This window comes from Podarcis bocagei, assembly GCF_964188305.1.
Source record: "Podarcis bocagei genome assembly, chromosome: 3".
Lineage (NCBI taxonomy): Eukaryota > Metazoa > Chordata > Lepidosauria > Squamata > Lacertidae > Podarcis > Podarcis bocagei.
In genome coordinates this window covers 98,301,567-98,324,819 of record NC_138127.1, presented here as the reverse complement: position 1 = coordinate 98,324,819, position 23,253 = coordinate 98,301,567, and the positions used below count along the sequence as shown (strand labels likewise).

General features: G+C 42.4%; 2 protein-coding genes across 5 annotated transcripts in view; one reads left to right on the top strand and one right to left on the bottom strand.

Moving 5' to 3' along the window:
• Positions 1 to 23,253, top strand: part of ASB3 (ankyrin repeat and SOCS box containing 3) — a 45,586-nt gene that overhangs the window by 2,168 nt on the left and 20,165 nt on the right. For 2 of the 3 annotated variants that reach the window (XM_081188647.1, XM_081188648.1), the window contains exons 3-4: positions 16,648 to 16,855; positions 18,957 to 19,115. In XM_081188647.1, the coding sequence (XP_081044773.1) occupies positions 16,660 to 16,855; positions 18,957 to 19,115 (355 nt within the window). In that variant the 5' untranslated portion in view covers positions 16,648 to 16,659. Of the gene's footprint in view, positions 1 to 14,072; positions 14,210 to 16,647; positions 16,856 to 18,956; positions 19,116 to 23,253 lie in introns of those variants that run through there. The other variant, XM_081188649.1, reaches the window with a different exon arrangement.
• Positions 467 to 13,937, bottom strand: CHAC2 (ChaC glutathione specific gamma-glutamylcyclotransferase 2). Of its 2 annotated transcripts, XM_081188849.1 has the most exons (3): positions 13,644 to 13,937; positions 7,442 to 7,477; positions 467 to 3,143 (listed from the first exon to the last, which is right to left on the bottom strand). In XM_081188849.1, the coding sequence occupies exons 1-3, from the start codon at positions 13,869 to 13,871 to the stop codon at positions 2,754 to 2,756; spliced, it is 654 nt and encodes a 217-aa protein (XP_081044975.1). In that variant the 5' UTR covers positions 13,872 to 13,937; the 3' UTR covers positions 467 to 2,753. The 2 variants fall into 2 exon arrangements, with proteins under 2 accessions (XP_081044975.1, XP_081044976.1); XM_081188850.1 differs by lacking the exon at positions 7,442 to 7,477.

Here is a 23,253-nt window from a genome sequence, read left to right as displayed (position 1 = left end):
GAGCTGATCCAAACACCTATAATCAGTGCACCTAATGAAATTTTTTATCCCACCCCTTTTGAACAGGAGACCCCCGCACCATACCACAAACTGCTTTTAAAACTCCTTCAGCTAGGGAAAAAAATAATAGTAGCATGGTGTTTGCTACTTTAGAAGCTTCTTAGGATACATACTGCTGGTTTAATTGTTTGCTGGACCATGGTCATAGATACTGTATTAGGATAAAGTCCTCATCTTATAGAAATCAGTGGTAAAATCCCATTGATTTAAGTGGAAGAGATTGTAGCCTTAGTGGGTAAAGACTAACCTATAATACCTTCTTGTGTAAATGCTTTTATAATGACTGGAGTGGTTATCTGCCATCATCCTTACATAATCTGTAAGCAATTTTTCTCATGTAGTTTGAAGAAGCCATTTATGGTCTGTAGTAAGATAGTTCTCATTAAGAACAACTCCCCAACAAAAATATTTTTCTCAGTCTATTGAACAGGTGTTACATTCTTTCTCTCTCTCACACACAAAGGAATGCAATGGAACATTTTACAAGCAACTAATAAAAAGGAAGAGAGATGGTTTATGGACACAAAACATAAATAATTGTTCTGTTACTGATGCAAAGTCATACAGGCTTCAGTATGAACAATGGAAAGAAATACAGAATCACATTTTGTTATGAGAAAATGGAATAGCACGACACTTGGAAGAGAACCTTTATATCTATATATATATTAAAATACAAAAATATGCTTCTGTTGAAGGCTTAAAGAAAATAACTTAAACTATGAGAAGCAAGGAAATTCACAGTTGGGACGGAAACTCCTTTGCGAATCTATTGCAATAATGAGGCCATCATTTATCCCTTAGAAAAGTTAACACAGCGCCCATCCATTTGGGTGGAAGTTGTGCAGACAAAGGATGGCAAATGGAGTAGAAGTTTCAGAAGTGCCTAAATGATGGCTGAGATTAACCTGCTATGCAAGTTGGATCTCAATCCCAAACATAATAGTCTGTATGCAAAGAGGTTCTTTAGGCTACCCCAACAGTCTACCTGTGCTTACCCAGTGGGAATTTTGACTTTGGCTCTGAAACCAATCCCCCATGACATGTTAAAAATACTTTTGAAACTTCACCCAGTTTCAGAAGTGTTTTGTCATGCACCATAGGGGTGGGTGGGGTTCTCGTTAAGAAATGTAAGCACAAAGCACCACAGGCTGCAAAGAACAGATCTTTAAATCCTTGCCACTGACTTGAGAGTAAGTGCTGCTGAAAATCGGTTTACTAGTAACCTGCAATCTTCAAAGAGTTTATTCTGCAGTGTTCCCTTTGAAGTCTTTGGTCTAGTGCAGACATAACACTGCTGATCTCTTACCTATGTATAATGGATTGGGAGTGAGCTGTGAGCTGCTGCACTTCTTCCACCTGTTCGCTTTTTACCATAGTTCAGCATTAAATCTGCACCAATAGTTGCCTAAGGTTCCCATATTAATCAGGGATTGCAAATCCTGGTTTGGAGAAGGTATAGTTAGTGTTAATGATAATTTAGTGTTGATAAATATGTAATACAAATCTGTGATTAAGCTGACAAGTGACCGGACCCAAGATAGACCGGGGGGGGGGGATTCTTGCACACTATTGTGTGTGCACTTAGCCATAGGATAGTTGTGAAAATACTATGCCTAGTGATTAAGTATGGGAGTTTCTGAACATTCTTGCTATTGTAAATTCAAGTCATATCCCTAACTTGTTTTTAAAAAGGCACCAATATGTTTTGAGTTACACATTGCTTCTATAGGTCTTCCTACATCCTAAAAGGAAAGTGCAGTTTCCTTCTCATGCAAATATTTGCTCATTTTATCAAAAGGCAGGTAGTTTATATATAAACTAACTGCTGACTCATGAACGAAATGAAAAATATCCTGTAGTGAGTTGTTTTTAAAATATCCTAGTCTTTGCATAGGAATAACTGCTGCTTACAGTGCAATCCTATGAAGTTTACTTTGAAATCAGTTGAACTTCCATGGGACTTATTCCCAAGTAAGTGTACATAGGATTTCCATGTCAGTGCTATAATCCACAAACCATTATAGACTGGTCCCACTGGGATTGCTCTTAAATAAGTGTAGTTGAGGTCTAATGTAACACATACAGCTCAATCCTATGTAAGTTTACTCCCAAAAGCAGGCCTAACTTTGTTTAAGGCCGGCATGGCCAAACCTGGCCCTCCCGAGGTTTTCAGACTACAATTCCCATCATCCCTGACCACTGGTCCTGTTAGCTAGGGATGATGGGAGTTGTAGTCCCAAAACATCTGGGGGGCCAAGTTTGGCCATGCCTGGTTTAAGGAGACTTGCTCCTGAGCACATATGTATAGGATTGCATCCATAGTCTGTCTGAGTGCAGGATCTAGTCCCAAACTATATTTTTTTAAAAGGAAGAAAAATCTAAATAACTTGAAATCAATAAAAAATTCCCTCAAACTTAAATTGGGCATAAATTATTTCTTCATATCTGAGAAACTGAGAGAAATGCATTCTCTAAAATTTTACCAAAATTCAAAGCTCCTCCTCCCTTAAACTCCTGAAGACATAGCTTTAAACATAATTTTCTACTGATCAATGACAGTAGCGCCCTGAATGAAACATGAAAATTAATATATTCAAAGTCCACATGGAGCATCTTGAAATCATACTACTGTCATCAGTGAAACCGTTCTCCTGATGATGAAGAGACTGTTTGAAACCACAAGGTGATTATTATATGGAATTGACATTTTTGCTTTCTTCCTGTTCTAAGAGTTTCTTTACTAGTTTCTCTAAAGTAAAAAGATGTTCATCTACATCTTCTGGCACGAGATCCCTGAGGGAGTTGCAGAGTTCAAACAGGTATTCTGTGTTTCTTCCACTGGGACCAACTGCATTAAAAATCTGTGTGGCAATTTCTTCTAGAGGTGCTGGTCCAAGGTAGTTAGGGTTTTCGCAGGTTCCGATATATAACAGCACATCAAAGGGCTCCACTGAGGGATCTTTCGGATAGAAAATGACAGTTGTAGTCCTGTAGCCACCTTTCTCTCGGAAATCAAGATATGCTTTTACTTCACCTTCTTGTCCTGGTGGCAGTTTGTATGCAACACCCCATACACAGCCCTGTTGAAGAACACAACCAGGAAGGTAAAACATACTTCACTTTAATGATGCAAAAGGAAGCAATTTAAATCAGGGATGGGGAATCTGGCCCTCTGCATGTTGTGTGACTACAACTCCCATTGTCCCCAGGCATCCTTCTTGGGGCTGATGGGAGTTAGAGTGCAACAACAATATCTGGAGGGTCACATCCTTGCTTGAAAGGTTTTCAGATGAGTTTATATCCATAGTGCATACATGCAATGTCTCCTTCATGAAATGTCCAGGAAATATGTGTAAAAGTTAAAACTACATGTTCCAAAATCCGTATTTCCTGGGTAATCCTGGTGACGACATGTCGGGTATTTGTAGGGGAAAATGGAGAGCCTACACCCCTCTTTTTATCCTGTTTTTCCTCCCACACAGGCTTATATCGGGGGGAAAGCTACCAGAAGGAAGGTATTACCTGGCAAAGATTTATTTATTATTATGTTCATATTATACCTTTCCTCCAAGGAGTTCAAGGTGGTGTGCATAGCTCTCTCCCTCTGCATTCTATCCCAACAACAACCCTGTGCAGTAGATTAGGCTGAGAGGCAGCAACTGGCTCAAGGCCCCCCAGTGAGTTTCATGGCTGGGAGGGAACTTGCACCTGGTCTCTGCAGCCATCATCCAGCACTACACCACACTGAGCTATTGCCATGTACTATCTAGTCCTGGCCTAAAAGACACCTGTGTTTAAAAGTGACTTAGTCAATGTTATGTTTATCTGGTGTGTGGTTAGTAACTCTGTTAAATATTAGGAAATCCCCCTTTCTTGTTTTTTTCCAGACTTGTCTTGCTTTTTCACTCTGCTTAAGCTAACATGTAACCCTGTAAGTACTGTACTGTTGAAACAGGTCTGATTGTGCTAGTGTAGTGATATTTAAAATGAAATAAGAAAATTGCTAGTTAGAAGTTTTATTCTTATTTTTACTGCACTTTTAGTGGTACACTAATAATTGAAGATTGTTTACAGACTATAGATATAAAAGTTGTTATTTGCATTGATCTGAATTAGTTTGTTTTACCAGGACAAATACAGTAGAGGGAGAAAACACACACAAGCTGAACTATTCTTTGCTTATAGAGGAATCTGTCTGTTAGCATAATGGGGTCCCAACTGCACAGCAGTGTGAAAAAACATACCAGAAAGGTACAGAAAATTCACAATGGCTGACACTATGCTCTATTTTGCTGGCCTTGTCAACTACAAAAAATGGTTTAAGTCTATAGCAGCTATTACATTGATCTCAATTCAGTGTTAGCATTACAGGGAAACTTTCTGAGATTCAAGCAGTTTTTTCCGATCAAATGGAAAGTTCCATGTTTCAGTTTCTAAGCTGTGTTGCACTCAAATCTGCTCTTAACATTTAGAAATGAGTGGTGTCACTGCCTACAGTGAAAGTGGGTAAAGTCCAGGGGAGAGCAACAATGGCTGGTTATGCAACACCATCCACATTACAAAAGGATGATTATGATTGACGAATATGCTAAAATATTAAGAACAACAATACTGCTATTTTGAATTTTACACCTTTGACATACTAAACCATGATTTAACATGGCATGCACAAGTGGCAGCAAACACCAGGCTTATGTCTTCCTACCTGGTGGCCAGGAGGATGAGTAAAGCTTTTACTTTGCCTTAACCTTAAGAGTGGCTGGGGAAACCCAGCCAGGTGGGTGGGGTATAAATAATAAATTATTATTATTATTATTATTATTATTATTAACCATGGTTGTATGGCAAACTGGTTGATACAAACTGTGAGTGTTGTGGTGAGACCTACTTGATTAAGATAATAAAGGCATGTTATTTTACAAAGCTAAGCTATGATTAATTTCAAACAAACAAACAAACTTCTGAAGCTGGTTTGTTTAAATTAACCATGACTAGCAACAGCCACATTTCTTGGTTTAAATCACACAGGGAGTTGTAGTTAATTGGAAGCAAGAACTTCCCAATTCTTGCTGTTAGCTGCACAGGATGGAAGCATGCAAACCCACAGCTTGTGTGGTTCATACAGTGTCCTAACCATGCAGTGGCGTAGCGTGGGGGGTGCAGGGGGGGCCGGCCGCACCGGGCGCAACATCTGGGGGGGCTCGCGCTCGCAGCTCTCTGCCCCTACTAAAATCCACGGGTTAGGGGGCGCAAATTACTTGCCTTGCCCCGTGTGCTGACAACCCACGCTACGCCACTGTAACCATGGCTTAGTATGACATGTGAATGCAGCCATTATCTCAGTAACCATTGCAATAGTCTGGTAAAATGGCTTACCCTTCACCTTCATATTGCAAGAGGAAAGATGGGCAGAAAATAGACTGAAAGAGGGGTTTAAGCTCACCACTAATTTGAAATAGAAACTTCATGGCCCTTGTTTTTTGTCCTATCTTAGGCATGTTTTCTTGGAATAAGTGTTCACCAGGGCTTATCATGGTGCAGAGAATTACAGTCATAGCTACTACACTGCACCTAATTCAGCAAGTCACAGGGAAGGAACCTTTGTGTTCATCTCTTCACATTGTATTCCAAGCAGATTTTAACAGATGTAATAAAAATAAAAGCATCTTCCCATTGGCAATGATAAAAAAATACCTTTAAAGCACCATGCAGATTTGCAGGAGGTATGGATATCAAAGTTCTTGCATAAAAGTTGATAGCTATGCTAGGAATGGGAAAAGAGTTTCAAATGAAGAGTATACCTAACTACTAAACTGTGTGTTGGAATTATGGATCAAAAGTGTATCTTTCATTTTAGAGGGGGTGTTGAATCTGCCTTGGATAACCAGCAGGTTAGGCAAGAGAAAAAAGTGGTCTCTGAATATTGCGAGTGTATCTTGCAATATCTTTTCCCCAGTCCCCTCTGAAATCTACAGGTAGAGCTACACATTACAAGAAAAATAAAGGGTGAACTGGCCATTTTTATTCTTGTTCGTTTTCCACATTTTTATTATTTGTAGAAGAGATCACTTCTTCCAAGCCAGGACAGTTATGGGCAATGGTATCTAGTGTGGGCTGGCATGTTTTTCCCTTGCTGGTGTCAAACAACTGTTTGTGGCTTTTGTTCATTTGGCTGATGGATGAGGCCAAAGCCTTCTTTCCCTTTCTGTATAGCCGTGGCCAGGTTTGGGTCAAGGAAGCATTTTTTGAAGTTCATCAGTGAGCATGGAAGATGTTTAAACACCCCTCCCTCCCTCCCTCCTTGGGCAATCACAGACATAACAGCAGCTTGCTGAGATAATGTCCCAACCATGATGAAAGAGGCTCATTGGCTGCAATATAATGTCTTGTGGCTACATAAATCACTGAGAGAAGGGAAGGTCATAATTTCTTTTGGTGCAGTGTCAAACTGTTAGGTTTACTGCAGCCACAAAAGTCAGTAGCCTGCATTCTTTTTTTTTTTTTTTTTTGCTAGCCTCCTAAGAGGCTAGTAGCCTATGTTGCCATGCTGCCTTCAGAGGAGAGGAAGTCCCCTCCTGTGGCCTACATGGGAGCTCAAGTACAGAAAACAGGAGTCTTCAAAAGTACACAGGAATTGATTTATTAGAGGCCAGCCTGTGTGGATCAAGAGACTCCTCTTCAGGGACAGATGAACCAGCTTCCTCCGGGAAAGGAGTTAAACTGTGTGGTTGCCACACAGCTCGCCAAGGCTTCCCAGGCCCCCTCATCATCCTGCTCTGCATTGCAATTAAGCTTCAAAGAAGTCTTCTGTAGCCGATGGAAAACTTACTTGAAGCATAATTACAACTCAAGACAGGATGATCTTTATGGAGATTGTAGCTGGGGAGGGGTTAGCCCTCTCCAGCTGCATTTCCCAAGCAAATTACACTTTATTTCGGGCCTAACTGATGGTGGAGAAGGCAGGGGCAAGCAAGTAATGTTGTGTGCCTGGGTATGCTGCCCATTACAATTTGTCCAAATATGCCCATGGGCTCCAAAAGGTTGACTACCCCTGGTTCAACAGTCTTGCGAACTGTTGGGAAGGAACATATATCTGAAGAAATGGGTTGGGCTTAAATAAATAGTTCTTGAGTTTCTCTGGATAAAAAATGTAAGCTTTATTAACTATAAAATTATATGCATGTTTACTCGGAACTAAGTCCCACTGTGTCCTGTAGGGCTTGCTACCAGGTAAGTGCATAGGATTGCAGGCCATGTTACTTTTTCTGTATTTCAGAATTAAAGAAATACAGCTGTATAGTATTATCAAAATATGCTTCTGAGTTTTTCCGGAAGAATGTATATACTAAATGGTATATAAAAACAGAATCTACTATACCTCAGGATCTTCAATAAGTGTCACAACTCTTCCAGGCTAAAATTAAAAGAAATATCACAGTAAAAAGTTTTTATTATTAAATCAGTAGCAAAAATGGAAATATATATATATATATATATTTAAAAAGAGGACCACAAGACTATCAAACCAATACAATCCATTTGGAAGAGTGTGACCTTTATTTCTGATGTTGCGTGGTACTGTATCAAATCTGTGCTTAGGGCAGACACACTACGAGCCTGACAACTGCATGGCCCAGTTAAAGGCTGAACACTTACTAGCGCTTTCTCTAATGATTTCCATAACACTGACCAAAAAGTTGTGTCTTGAAGCTAGTGCAGATGCAGTGCAACTCAAAAGTTAATTGGGTAAAAACTTGGAACGGACTACAGGATTGCATGCTCCCTCCTCTTCCCAACAACGGATTGGACTTACTTTTTACCGTTCTAACCAGGGATAACACAGCTAGCACGGTTTGGTTGTTATAGTGTCTGATTAGGGCTGGGGAGAACTGTGTTCAATCCTGAGTCAGAAGTGGTCTTGGACTAGTTCACTTACTCTTGCGTTTAACCTATCATACATACTTGTTATGAGGATATAAGGGGGTGGGAAATATGCAAACCACACTGAGAACATTGGAAGAAGAGAGAGCTAAAATGTGACACATACAATATGGGTAACTATATCCAAACTGGGGCGTGTCCTTATTCTGGATTAGAATGAGCAGGCCTACCTTCTCCCTGTGGTGCATTTGAATACAAGAGGAGAGAAAGGAAAAGGAGAAGATAACCCTAGAGCCAAACTGCGTATTACTTAAACCAAAAGTGACTAAAAGTCCTCCAGATGTTGCTGCATTCCAGTTCCCATCAGCCCCAGCCGCCATGGCCCATTGTCAGGGATGATGGGAGTTGTAGCCCAACAGTTGTCTGGAGAGCGGCAGGCTAGCTGCCACAGCTTAAAATGTTGGCATACATGCTCTGACCCTTGTTGCAAACAGGGAACATTAGAGGTGGGTAGCAGCCAGCTAGCTGAACTATGACCATCTGTTTGCTGCAGAGCCCATATTGCAGCTTGGCTGGAACATAATGCTAGTGAGCAGGAGGACGTGGATGCATCTGAAGGAATTGTGCCCTATGGTCTTTGAAAGGGCAGCATCATGGGATAACACGGCTGGGCACATAACTAGGGTCTGCTGCTAACCCTGGACCTGCTATACTTCTGCCTGTTCACCCATCCCTTCTCTGTGAGTGAGCAATGATGGAAAGCGGGGCAGCAGCCTTACTCTAGACCTCCTATCATTTAATACTCTTTCAGTCCTCTTCACAGCAACTGAAAGTGCCTATCAGAAAGAAAAAAATGGGCATGAGTGGAAGAAATGCCAATGTGCCTAGAGCCAAATCTACAAACTGCTTAGAAGTTAATTATTTGGATTTATTTCTTTTTAATTTTGCTGGCTTCAGCGGGACCAAGCAGTGTTAAACCCAACCGGCAGGTTAACAAATTGGAGTTACATTTTTTTTTAACTGCAATGCTCACCTATGTTTCACATGTTCTGAAGGACTCTTTTGAACTACCGTATATGTGAGATATTTAGCACAACAATTTCTGACTTCTGATTACTGTGCAGCTGCTGGAGTTCTGTTGCCATTAGGCAAAAAATAAGCCAAGATAGAATTGGTCACTGGAGAAAACAGAATACTAAACTAGATGGACCTCCGATCTGATGTGGTAGATATATTGCAACCTCCCCCCCCCCCCCCCGGTGGAATTATTATTTTTACTGTTTTATTTAGTGCATTACCTTTTAGGAGGCAAGTGCATTGCACTCTTAAATACAGATTTTGTGGAATTCGTATGTGCTAGAGAAATTGGTTTATTGTAACTCTGATTATTTTTCTGTGTTTATATTGGGAGGGGGAAGCAAGAAGCTTTTTTTCCTTTTTGATATGAAAAAGTATTGTTCTTTTATTACCCATTTCAGAAGGTGTTTTTTTTTTATGGAAACAAAATAGGACAGCAACCCAAAAGTCCAAAAATAAAATAAGTCTTGTGCTAACATTTTCTCTCCTGAAAGTTTTGGCATTGCCATTGATAATTTTTTATTCTCCCATTTTTAGGTTGTATCATGCTTGTTTAAAGCAGTATTGGAGTGCAACAGATTTTTGTTTTAACCTTTAAAAACTACTAGGCACAATGCATTTTTGAGCAGTCAGTTACTTGCTGTTGGATATTACTAAATCTAGAAAAGTTCCAGAATGTAAAGGGCTCAGAACCCAACTTCCTGTATTTTTTAAAAAGTAAAATTCTAGCCTTTATGATGGAAATATGATTGGAAGTGATTGAGCAGTACCTGCTGAAATCCTGCAAGCAAGACAGAATGTGTGTGCATGTGTGTGTCAGTGCCTTGTCTGTGACAATCAAGAACCATGATGATTGATCTAAAATGGCAGACATTGCAGAACTGTACACAAAATAAAACTGTGATTTTTTTTTTTTCTGGGAGCAAAACTAAAAGTGCTTGGGTGCAGAATTTTAATTTTTTAGCATAGGTTACACACAGTTCTGAGCATGGTCTATAAAAGAGTAAACCACGTACTTTTAAATTTTGTCTTTATCACCAGAAACATTTTTCCTCTTAGTTGGGGACACCCTGATTCCTAGGTAATATTAAAGCTTTGTGCAGACATGTTGTTTGAGAACAGGTTCATTAAAGTAATCACTGGTGGTATTTGCATATTCAGTATGTTCCTGAGAACTGGGTACCCTTCCCAGGTATTTAGCAAAGGAATTTAGTACCAGATCTTATATCTGAACCAGTCCTCAGAATCGGCCTTAAATAGTTATATTGAGCTGATGTCTAACCTCAGTTATGAACTCACTATTTGACCTAAGGCTGTTGTCAACAAAATGGAAATAAGAATGAGGTACACTAGAATTTGTATGTAGTTACTGTCTCCCTGCTCTTCTAAAGAACAGTCATTTATATATATTTTCTGAACATCAAATACTAATCGACACTTGGCTCAGTTTAATCCAATTGGCTGTTTAAAGAGACAATTTTACCCAGAATAGTCATTAACAATGTTTTGCACAATAACTGAATTGCATGTTGTACCTGTTTTTTCTTTTTAAAAAGCAAGCTGTTGTCTGTCTTGCAGTTTGAGTCAGATTGTCAATCTTAATCATTGTTGCAAACTTCTTGTTCATGCAGAACAAAAGAAAAAATGCAACATACATTATATCAATTTAGCATTTTTCTGTATTTATGGCTGTGTTTTCACAAAATATTATGATGCACCTTAAAATGATTCCCAGAAGTCTATCTTAAGGACTACAGGTTAGAGATGTGAATTTGGTAAATGTAAAGTAAGGGGTTCTGAAAGGCACAAGCTGTAATAAACAACAATATGGCATATTCTCATCCACAAAATAATGCCGATTATTTCTAAGTGTTGCTTCATGTATGTTGACAGTCAGCTAAGTACTTCTGATGACTGAATAATCTGCCGCATATGCAGCTGTAAATAACATAGCCCAGCCCTGTCAATGCCATTCTCTTAGATTTCTGGACGTTTCTGGATCCCATTGTTTCCTTAGCTCAACAAATGCTATTTAGAATTATATAAGCTCTATAGCCCTTGTATAGTGAGAAGCACATCGGGTTTCAAAGTACTTCAAAGTACTTTAAAATCTATTGTTTCCACTGAGGTAGCTTTAAAAATGCACTTTTCATGAAATGGAACAGTTTCTGAGAGTTCCTCAGAAATTTGGGATGCACAAACTTCTGATGGGTGGATGAAACATTTATGTTCTTTATACTGCTAATAGCATACTGAAACTCATACAAACACTAGCTAGAATGGATGTGAGTTGCTTAGATATTTTTCTAGTAGCTAACAGCCTTAATTTTATCAATTGTGACCTGAAGCTGAAGATAATGCTACAAATATAATTATGGTTATGATTCTAAATACACTTTAGTATTAAAAAAGAAGAAGAAGACACTGTTATTGGGCCAATGTTCGCTAGAGAGAAGGAGATCTCTGAACAGTGATCTAGAGTAAAGTAGACAAGTTTGTGTACACTACCAATTTTTCCTGGATGGTGAAATCCCAAGCAAACTCTGAAAAGGATCTCTAAAAAAGAGTGAGGGGATTAAGAAAAAAAATGTAGGGGTGGCGAGAGAGACATGATAGTAGCTTATAAAGGCAGGGAATGGTGTGGATAGAGTATACAGAAATTATTTTCCTCTTAACACTCAATACTTGAAGTTGAAGTCATTCATGAAATTGATTTGCAGTGGGTTCAACATTATAGGCAGGATTATATTCATACTGAATGGAAAATAAGGAATATAATACTGTAGGAGAAGCTGTACTGATAACTGCATTAGCGACATCACCTGGTATGTTAGTAACTAAGTTTAGCTATTTGGACAGGTAATACAAAATAAAAGAGGACGGAAGATCTGTGTCTTCATCACAGCAAGCTCCCCATGTAAAGAAATAAAATAGTTTGAGAACCACCCACCTCCATCTGAATTTTTGACAACAGCAACATTAGCCTTGACAGAAGAATGGGAAAACGAGAGCACAGGGTGTGCTTTAAGGGGAGTTTTAGGGATAAGAACTACAGAATCGTTGTGTTGGTCCTCAACAAACTCCAGCATCGTAAGAAGGGAAACCCATATACCTGCTTATGTCACTTTTAATAAAATATGGGGGGGGGGGAGTTTAGCCAGGGAGTAGCTTGCAATTCCACATGGGATTCAACATAGCTATTTCCAAGATTCTTGGTGTAAGTACTGAGTTACACGTTCAGAAGAATTGCATCGTATTTTTCTGTTAGCATGCCACTTTGGGAAGCCAGTGGTGGAGCATCCATGGCAGCTTGCTTTTCCACATCAAAACATCTGCACAGAAAGAATGAGTATTTTAGGGTTGAGACTAGGCTAGAACCTTCCCTAATGCGCTAGGTGTCCAGTTGTGGGGAGTTTTTGATGAGGGAGAGCATTTCCCCCCTAACTACAGTGCTCTCTGCGATTCTTCCAAACACATACATCGACCTTACCTATTTATGCCTAAGAAAAGGAAGTTGACCTAAATATTTCCCAACATAACCTCTCTCCCTTCTATCTGAAATATCTCAGGAAATACCCCATTGGATTCAGCATGACTTACTTCTGAGAAAACATGCACAGGATTGGGCTATGAATCTATAGAGTTCTTTGAAAAACAAACAAACTAGGACTTCTGTTTACCCTAACAGATATACCAAGATTAAACCCCACTTTTTCCTGACAAATATTCAAGAAAAAGTAGGTGCAGTAGATGCTGACATAATGCAGTGACATATGACTGAAGATGGGGAGCCCCCCATCCTTTGTGCTCCCCAAAATAGGGGATGAACCTCAGGCTTGAACAGTGCCATTAAAAGGTTTGCAAAAGTTGCTTAACTATAAAGTGTGTGTCTATGGGTGTCTATCTCAACACCCACCCTGGTCTTTTAAGAAAGTTTAATAGTAACCGGCCCTGTTTGGTGCCTAGCATAACCGGCTGAGGGTGTATAGCTTATGTAAGAGGTGACCCAATGTACAGCAATTAAGCAAAGGTACACAAGGAAGAACCGTCTTGGGAACTGTGCCAACATCCTCAAATGTTCTCTCTAATGTTCATCTACTGTCCTCTCGTACTGCCTTCGCAAATGAACCGTGCCACCCCTTTCAGCATAATCAGGAAAATGCGAGCATCGTGCATCGGTGGTTGCACTGATTTGCTAACCGGCTTTTGCGTGGCATGGAGAGAGAAAAGCCTGCGTGTGTATTTGCGTGGAAAATGTTTGCAGGAAAGTGAACGGTTACAAAACCCACATGGTTGTGCGTTGACAAGAGTAAACCCGAGCGGTAATAAGCGCTGGGCTGTAAGTGAAAGCGCGTCTGATTTCTGGGGAAAACAGAGAGACACTCTTATTGTGAGACAGCCGTCTTGGCGCTTGTGTACCTGCGGTGACCGGGCAAATGGCAGCGGGGCTAGCTGCCCAGCACCTCTGCGATGGGTTGGCGGCGCAATTCAGTCCTCTGCAACTCCGCCAAACTCCAGCAGCCCCGGTGTGCCCTTCTTCCCACGGAAGGAGAACCGCGAGGTACCCCCGAGTCCTGCCTGTCTGCCTCTTCCCCACCCTCTCCCAACCTCTCGCCGCTCACCTTGCCCGGCACTCCGCGGTGATCCGTGCTGCCTTGCCAGAACCTCCTGCTGTAGCCCGTGATGTACCCGACCATCTTGTCCTCGTAAGGGAAATCCACCTTCCAGATGAGGGAGCCGTAGCCAAACACCCACATGCTTCTCGCGCCGCCGCTCTCCTCTCCTTCTTCGCTCTCCCGGCGATCGGGAGGCAGGGGGCGGCCCTGCTGGGGGCTGCCGGAGCTCTGCATGCTCTCCCCGGCCAGCGATCGCTCAGCAAGGCACCCTGGGGCTTGTAGTGCAGCTTGCTCGGCCGAGCGACCTCCGCGGCTCCAGCGCCGGCTCCCCGATCGGGCCACGTGCCTCTCCTTCGGGCTGTCGCCGCTAGAGGCGGCTGAGCCTGCGGGTCAAAGGCAACGCTGGGTGGGCCAGCCTGAACTACAGCTCCCAGCATCCTTTTCTGTGCTGGGGGGGAGGCGATGCGGGAGGGCTGGGCTTCATAAGGCCGTTGCTCCCCTCCCCTTCCTTCCTTTGAAGAGAAACGCAGCTGGTCAGCAGCGGATGCTTTTAAGGAGAGGTGACCCATACGGTAAATTGCAAAGCTCTCCTCCCTTTCCCCTTGTCCTCCTCTTGCAAGCGCGGTGGAAAGGCATCCGCTTTGCACGCAGGTGGATGCATGTCCGAATAGGGCTGGGAAAGCGCCGCTGCCTGTCAGTGCGAGCCATGGGCCGCTGGTCTCGGTATAAGGCAGCTACCAGTGTTCCCAGCCGCGGCTATACCCACGGGCTCTAGGGGGCCAACCAAACCAAGACACAGAACATTTAAATTGCAGTATTCTAACATAACTTCATCATGTCAATTCATAGTACATACAAAGGTGCATCTATTAATTTCATATATATGTGTGTATATATATATATATATATATATATATGCGCAGCAGGGACACAGGTAGCACTGTGGGTTAAACCACAGAGCCTAGGACTTGCCAATCAGAAGGTTGGCAGTTCGAATCCCCGTGACGGGGTGAGCTCCTGTTGCTTGGTCCCTGCTCCTGCCAACCTAGCAGTTCGAAAGCACGTCAAAAATGCAAGTAGATAAATAGGAACCGCTCCGGCGGGAAGGTAAACAGCGTTTCCGTGCGCTGCTCTGGTTCGCCAGAAGCGGCTTAGTCATGCTGGCCACATGACCCAGAAGCTGTACGCCGGCTCCCTCGGCCAATAAAGCAAGATGAGCGCCGCGACCCCAGAGTCGGCCACGACTGGACCTAATGGTCAGGGGTCCCTTTACCTTTACCTTTACCTATATATGCACAGCATACTTCATTGAGTTTCTGCTCACGATGATACAAGACTGGATATTGGGATAGAATCAAACTAAATGGGGGGAGAGTACTGAAAGGTGTTTTGCAGCAGGGCCCATAACAAATTATGACTACCAAGTGCATTCCCCAATCCGACTCACCCAGTCCCACTGCCCGCAGTATGAGGGCAAGTGAGCAAGCAGAGATGAAGCAGCCAGTGCCTCCTTTTGCCTATAAGAGGAGCCCTGCTGTATCAAGCTAACAGGCCCATCTAGTCCAGCATCTTTGTTCTCACCTGTGGCCAATGAGATGCCTATGGGAAGTTCACAGTCAGGACCATATTGCAGTGGTTCTAGCCCTTCACCAACAGGGAAATGTAAAATTCAGTGTAAACAAGTGTAAAGTGATGCATGTCAGGGCAATATATATATATGTGTGTGTGTGTGTGTGTGTGTGTGTGTGTGTGTGTATCACACACATGTTAATATGTTCAGAAGGGGGAGAGAGGTTGCTATTTACAATTTTATTGTTAATGGTCTCTGACAACAGTTGCGGATTGGCTGCTTTAATTGCAAGATAAAAGTGGCATTTTATGCATGCTTAATGTAATGTGTTGTTTTGCACTCAGTAGAGGTGGCAGTGCAGTTATTGTGCATGCCTACCTATAAGTAAGAATTCCCGGAGTAGTAGCCCTGTTAGTTTCTTACAACAAAACCAATAAAATGAGACTTGTGGCACCCTTAAGAGACTATACTATCTTGCAAATTTCAAAACTTCATGCCATAATAGATTTATTAGTCTTTGAGGTCCACAAGACTCCTAGTTTTACCTGTGGGTAGGTCCACTGAGCTGAACAACACAAATATTTTAAAACCCTTGAAAGTAACGGCTAAAAACTTGGATAAAAATGGAAGGTTTTGCCTGGCACCTAAAACTAGACAAAGATGATGTCAGATAACCTCCTTGGGTTGAGCAGTCCACAAATGGGGATTCCACCACTGAATCTTGTGTTGCCATCCTCTGGGAGGGTTTCAGATGAGAATTTGAGGGGAGAGGTGTTCCTTGAGGTATGTAAGGTTCCCTCAGCCATGTAAGGTTTTATAGGTGAAACCAGCACTTTGAGTTGAGCCCTGAAACTGAAAGGTAGTCAGATTGTCTCAGGTGCTCAGATTGTCTTGCCCTGGTGAGCAGCCTGGCTGCTGAATTCTGCAGCAGCTGCACTTTCTGAACTGTCCATAAAGCAGCCCCGTTTATAATGCATTGTGGTAATCTATCCTGGAGGTTACCAGAGCATAGATGGCAGATTTTAGCCTATCCCTTTGTAGATACAGAAGTAGCTGGGCCACCATCGCCCTACACGCTATTCCAACTTCTGTTAAGCCTACAAAAATGTTAATTCGTGAGACATTTGAAACTTGTGTCAGTCAAGCATAATTGTAGAATTTCACTCACCTTTTTCATCTGGGGCCTGGTTTGTCCATGCCAGTTCTCAGCCATCAATGCATTTTGAAGCAAGACTTCAAATGTCAATGAGAACCAAAGCGATATCTTTATCACACAGGCTTCAAAACACTTTCCTCAGATTAGTTTATAAACGAGATAAGTTTGAGATTTCTGCTTCAAAAAGTGTAATTTTTTGCTGAGATAACGTATTGTCGACATCCTGATCTGCGCTAACTTTGTCAACATGTGTTTTCATTTTCTCTCTTATTTTTTTTTGCTAGGATCCTGTTCAAATGGATTTCACGGAAGCCTACTCCGACAGGTGCTCTGCGGTTGGGCTTGCAGCGAGAGAAGGCAATGCCAAGCAACTGAAGAAGCTTATCAAGCAGGGGTATAGTGTTGATGTCCCCGATAACAGGGGCTGGATGGCAATCCATGAAGCAGCATTTCACAACGCAAGTGAATGTCTGAAGCTCTTAATTCACGCAGGTAAAGGAAAACAGTGTCTCATACAAAAACAGTGCTTTAGGACCCACTGTTCTCCAATAATAATAATAATAATGATGATGATAATAATAATAATAATAATAATAATAATAATAATAATAATAATAATAATTTTTTATTTATACCCCGCCCTCCCCAGCCAAGACCGGGCTCAGGGCGGCTAACAACCAATAATAAAAACAAGTTGATTAAAATACAATTTAAAAGATTAAGATACAACATTAAAACAATTAGGGAGCAATCTCATCATAGGAGGAAAAAGGAAAAAGAAAAAGAAAAAGGGGAGGGAATCAAACAGATTCTGAGCCAAAGGCCAGGTGGAACAACTCTGTCTTACAGGCCCTGTGGAAAGAAATCAGATCCCGCAGGGCCCTGGTCTCAAGAGACAGAGCATTCCACCAGGCTGGAGCCAGTGTTTAGAAGGCCCTGGCTCTGGTTGAGGCTAATCTCACTTCCTTAGGGCCCGGAGTAGTACAGTGGTACCTCGGGTTATGTTACCTTCGGGTAACGTAATTTTGGGTTGCGAACACGGCAAACCCAGAAGTGTATACTTCCGGGTTTCGCTGTGCGCACATGCGCAGAAGCGCACTATCGCGCCGCGCATGTGCGCAGAAGCGGCGCCTCTGGATACAGACTTTACGGGGTAAGTACGGACCCCTGGGACGAATTAAGTTCATATCCGGAGGGTCCACTGTGCTGGAGTCCAGAAATTCAGAATCTACAATGTATCTGGCATCTCCTACTAGTAAATGCTGCACAAATTATGGGCTGTGCATTCTTAATTAGGGAGGGAACGTAGGAAGCTGCCTTATACAGAGCTGAATTGTTGGTGCATCTAGTGGAGCGTTGTCTAGAGTTATTGGCAGCAGTTTCCTTGGTATCAGACAGGAGCTTTTTATCAGTCCTGCCCAGCTTTAGGAACACAGGAACTTCTGCCTACAAGCTCTAACCCGGAGCTACAGTCCTTCCCCAACTAGCAGTAAACAAAGGCAAATTTGCAGTGGACCTTTTGCCTTGCAGTATTCATGTCGAGTAGCAATCGATAGCTGGTGTAGCATAATAGCTAATGCTTCAATCCTTATCTCATTTAACCTGGGAGTAAACCCTGTTGGATTCAGTAGGATTTACTCGGTGAGAATTGCTGTGTAGGAAACTGGTAATTCATGAAGTCCCTGGTTTAAAATATCACGTCTGCTGTGGTTTTCCAAGTCAAACTCCTATGATCAGTCACATGATCAGTCTGCTTTTCTTCATGAAACAACTCTTGCCGTAATAGCTTTGTGGCGGGTTCAGCATAGGGACACCTTGTGGAATGCCCAACATTGCATTGGGTTTAGCTGTTTGTTTGATTCGTGATCTGCTTTTCTATGTACCGTATTTTTTGCTCTATAAGACTCGCTTTTTCCCTCCTAAAAAGTAAGGGGAAATGTGTGTGTGTCTAATGGGGCGAATGCAGGCTGCGCAGCTATCCCAGAAGCCAGAACAGTAAGAGGGATCGCTGCTTTCACTGCGCAGCGATCCCTCTTGCTGTTCTGGCTTCTGAGATTCAGAATATTTTTTTTCTTGTTTTCCTCCTCCAAAAACTAGGTGCGTCTTGTGGTCTGGTGTGTCTTATAGAGCGAAAAATACGGTAAATTCACCCAAAAGGTGGCATAAAGTACAAACCGCAACTAGCAGTCATCTTAAACTTGCACAATAGCACAAGGAAAGTAATAATTTGTTAAAACCCTCTTAAAAGCTAGAGCTAGTTAGGAGTTTGTGATATAAATTGCAATCCTGACATCATAATCATAACGAAAAGCAACTGTTAATAAACAAAACAAAAAGAGCTCCACAGATACAGAACCCTGACAGAACCATGCAGAGGAGATCTTTGGGAAAAGGCTGTGGCTCAGGGGTAGATCACCTGCCTTGTGAAGCTGAGAAGGTCATCAGTTGTCCTAGCTCCTCACTACTTTACATCCAGCCCATCAAAGTCAGTGTAAGCTTATCTTCTCCTACTGCTTCAACTCCAAAACGAAGGATTTCCTGTTTTCTAATGCTATTTTGCAATGCTCTTTTTATTTTATTACATCGTCTCCAGCACCCTCTGATAGCTACATAAGATCGAAGACATTTGAGGGCACTTGCCCATTGCATCTTTCTGCAAGTCGAGGAAGTTTGGAGTGCGTTGCTATTCTTCTGGAATCTGGAGCTGATCCCAATGAGCTTACTAATGATGCAAGCACACCATTATTCTTAGGTGAGCACACCCCATTCTGAAAATACCCTGGCCCAAAAATAATTGAAATAATTTACTTAACCTAAAATTAGACAGTATTTGTGGAGAACCGGCAGATGTCAGTGTTACTCAAGGAATGGCAAAATGCTGCAGTGTTTTGAAAAAGCTTGTATGGAGGTATCTTCTCCTAGGGGGTGAGTTGTTGTTTGTGGGTCTTGGGCTGGAAGTAGGGAGAGGGACTATAAACTCCGACCTTTTCCCCAATCTGTATTCATGGATCCTGCAACTGGGGGATATGACCACTGGTGGGGATGGACTGCAACAATTTTGGTATACAAACGACTGGTAGGAGTGCTTAGCTAGAACTGGGGAGTAATCAGCTGGGAAGACTGAGAGTTCAGTGGCTAAGAATGTTTCACAGAAGCAGGTGCACCCTTGACCATAGTCAGTCTGCCTGAGGCTGATGGGCTGGAGTTCAACATTTGGAGGGCCTCAAGGTTCCCTGCTCCTGGAGTCTGTGCTCTGTCCCAGCTCCTGCCAGCCTAGCAGTTTGAAAGCACACCAGTGCAAGTAGATAAACAGGTACCACTGCGTCGGGAAGGTAAATGGCGTTTCCATGTGCTCAGGTTCCCGTTGCGCCAGAAGCGGTTTAGTCATGCTGGCCACATGACCCGGAAAGCTGTCTGCAGACAAACGCCGGCTCCCTCGGCCTGAAAGTGAGATGAGTGCCGCAGCCGTTCACCGGACTTAACCATCCAAGAGTCCTTTACCCTTTACCTTTTAGTGTCTCGTTCAGCTATGTTTGCAGACTGTAACATTTTTCTGAACCATATTTATGAAAACATAGCATGCTGAGACAAGGTGTTCTGGCATCTACAGCCCTTTTTCTTTGCGGCTGGAACGCATCTGTTTAACATTTTCTGCTCTTTGGAGTATTCCCAGGGATATTTTCTTCTTCTTAAATATTCCCTTTTTTATGTGGTTTGTTGACAATGCTCTCCATTGGGTCTGCTGTGTAAACGAGTATCTTCGCATGTCTGTTTCTTCAGTAATCTTTTCTTCTTCTTTACATGTTGCTGAAAAAATGATTCTAAATAGGAAGAAAATGTTTTAAGCATTAGTGCTAGGAGCGGCAAGGGTCTATAAATGCAGTTGCGCTTTCTTAGCTCAGCTCATACATTTGTGGGGAATGCAAAGGGAGAAATATGTGGGGTCTCATTTCTGACCTCATGCCAGGCTTCAGAGATACAGTGGTACCTCCGGTTATGGATGGGATCCGTTCCGGAGCTCTGGTAGGATCCTGAGGTTTCTGCAACTGGAGGGACCGCTTTTGCGCATGCGCACGCAGCGAAACACTTCCGGGGTTGCCACTTTTGCAACCCAAAGTTTACATTACCTGAGGGTAATGTAAACCGAGGTGTCACTGTACTGAAGCAAGAAGGTTTCTGGCCATGCATAGCCCTTTGGGCATGAAACCCACTCGTCTTCCAAGTTGAGGGAGAGTCAAGATCAGCGGCTACCACAAATTTTGGGCCTGCTACCCAAGCCAGCCAAAACCTCTACAACCTGATAGGGCTAGTCTGATGATAGATTTGAATCTGCTGATGGATTTCTGGGTAACTTGTAGTAGATCAATAAGTGTAACTGGCTCCCAGTTGTAGTAGCAACTCAAAGGCTTTCTCTCCCGCCTGAGTTTGGCTATTGGAATCACGACTGTCCTAATTCAGATAGTGTTTTATAAGCAGGTCTTCCCTGTGCATAAGACAGGGGTTGTGGCGGGCAACGAATTCCTGAGCCACCATTTTGCATCTGGCTCTGGTACAAACAGAAGAGGCTGCAGGATCAGGCCAGTGGTCTGTGTACTCCAACTTGCTGTTCTAACAGTGGCCAACTAGATAACAACAAGAAGCCTGTGAGCAATACCTGGCCACAACAGCTCTCTATCCACTTGTGATTCCCAGAAAGTTGACAACAGAGTTGGGACATAGTCATTATGGCTAGCAGCCTTAGATCAGTGATGGCCAAACTTGGCCCTTCAGCTGTTTTGGGACTACAATTCCTGTCATCCCTGACCACTGGCCCTGTTAGCTAGGGATGGTGGGAGTTGTAGTCCCAAAACACCTGGAGGGCCAAGTTTGGCCATTACTGCCTTAGACCTTCCTCATAGTCTTCTGGATCGTCAGAAGAAGTGTAGGTAGTGAGAGTTTTTCCTATCTTCACAATCGCTTGTTGGATCTCATCTTCAAAGTATAATGTCCCTAGTTCCTGAATCAGGAAGTCCCTTCGTTGAGTGCTCGCCAAGAAAGTGCCACCTATGTTATTATTCTGGAGAGGGGTCATAGCTCAGTGGTTGGGTCAGTTGAAGTCCAAAAGGTTAAAGGGCCGAATAGTGGAGGTGGCAATAGAAGAAAGAGATTCACTTGGTGGCTGTGGTGAAGTTAATACATTTGTACAACTCTGAATTTTGCAATTCAGGTTCCTGGCTGAGTAAGCTGTATGAAAAAGAATATACTGTGGTAGAGTGTGCATGAAAACGCACACATTAGTGAAAATAACATACCAAAATTTCATCTGTTGGTTTGCAAAAAATGTGCGAGGGGAAATTGCATAGGAAAATGTGTATATTAGGTGAAAATTGCAATAAAGCTTTGATGAACTCTCGTAAGAACTTTTTATTTTCACTCACTAACTGGTGTCGAAATACAGTTAACTGAATCAAAGACCGAAAGAAACCAAAATGCACTTTTTCATTTTCTGTCTTAAGATTACAGAAAATAAAGAAAACTTCCCTCCCCAGCTCAATCTTTATTAATGCTCAGTTTTTTAAAAATGTGATGGAAAAAGAAAAGGCTATGTATTTCGGAAAATGGTTCGTCTGCATATTCTCAAAAGGCTCAACAGGTGTCTGTTGGAAAGAAACCTCTTTTTCAAATTTGCTGCTCTGGTGAAAAAGCAAGGCAAAAGCCACAGGTTTTCAGTTGACCTAGGAGAAACTCCTTTTTGAGCGCCACTGCAAATCCTGCTTCACGTCTCTTTGCTATTCTTGGCTTTGTTGTTTGATTTTTGTTTTGTTTTCATGTCTCAGCTGCTATTCTGTTTTCAAAGAATTTCTGACTCTCTAACCTCCTGATGTGTGGGGATTTTGGGTTGTAAGCTGGCAGAGTTAATAGATCAATGAAAAGAGTCAAGTCCACTGAGGAAGTTGAGAACAGTCAAGGCAAATTCTTGGCTTAATAGGGAGAAGAAATCTGCTTGGCAGTTCTGTGAGATTTCCAGAATCAGAGAAGCAAAAGCTTAGAAAGGTGGCATGTTCTGAGTTTATTTACTTCCTTGGTTTCAAACAAATACTTCCACAGAGACTGTTCCGTTAAAGTACCTGTCTTTAAGAAGTCTGTGCATCAGTGATTATAAAATTCATTCAGGGTTACAAAAAAAAAAGCAGTGCCTTCAATCTACGTGCCATATGATGTTTTATTTCCAGAGGGGTAGTTGTGTGAGTCTGTGGCAGAATTTTGAGGGAGTGCTGGGGTGTCGGTCACAAAATGGCTACCATGGAAGAGACAGGCCAAAACACAAAATAATAATAATAATAATAATAATAATAATAATAATAATAATAATAATAATAATAATTTATTATTTATACCCCGCCCATCTGGCTGAGTTTCCCCAGCCACTCTGGGCGGCTCCCAATCAGTGTTAAAAGCAGTACAGCGTTACATATTAAAAACTACCCTGAACAGGGCTGCCTTAAGATGTCTTCTGAATGTCAGGTAATTATTTATCTCTTTGACATCTGATGGGAGGGCGTTCCACAGGGCGGGCGCCACTACCGAGAAGGCCCTCTGTCTGGTTCCCTGTAGCCTCACTTCTTGCAGTGAGGGAACTGCCAGAAGGCCCTCGGAGCTGGACCTCAGTGAATGATGAGGATGGAGACGCTCCTTCAGGTATACTGGGCTGAGGCCATTTAGGGTTTAAAGGTCAGCACCAACACTTTGAATCGTGCTCGGAAACGTACTGGGAGCCAATGCAGATCTCTCAGAACCGGTGTTATGTGGTCCCGGCGGCCACTCCCAGTCACCAGTCTAGCTGCCGCATTCTGGATTAATTGCAGTTTCCAGGTCACCTTCAAAGGTAGCCCCACGTAGAGCGCATTGCA

What these genes read in the sequence shown, in the direction of transcription:
- CHAC2 (XM_081188849.1), bottom strand. Translation starts at nt 13,871, where the DNA reads ATGCAGAGCTCCGGCAGCCCCCAGCAGGGCCGCCCCCTGCCTCCCGAT. An exon ending in ACCGCGGAGTGCCGGGCAAG is followed by an intron (nt 7,478 to 13,643) that starts GTGAGCGGCGAG and finishes TTTTAATTTTAG; the next exon opens with CCTGGAAGAGTTGTGACACT. An exon ending in CACTTATTGAAGATCCTGAG is followed by an intron (nt 3,144 to 7,441) that starts GTATAGTAGATT and finishes GTTCTTCAACAG; the next exon opens with GGCTGTGTATGGGGTGTTGC.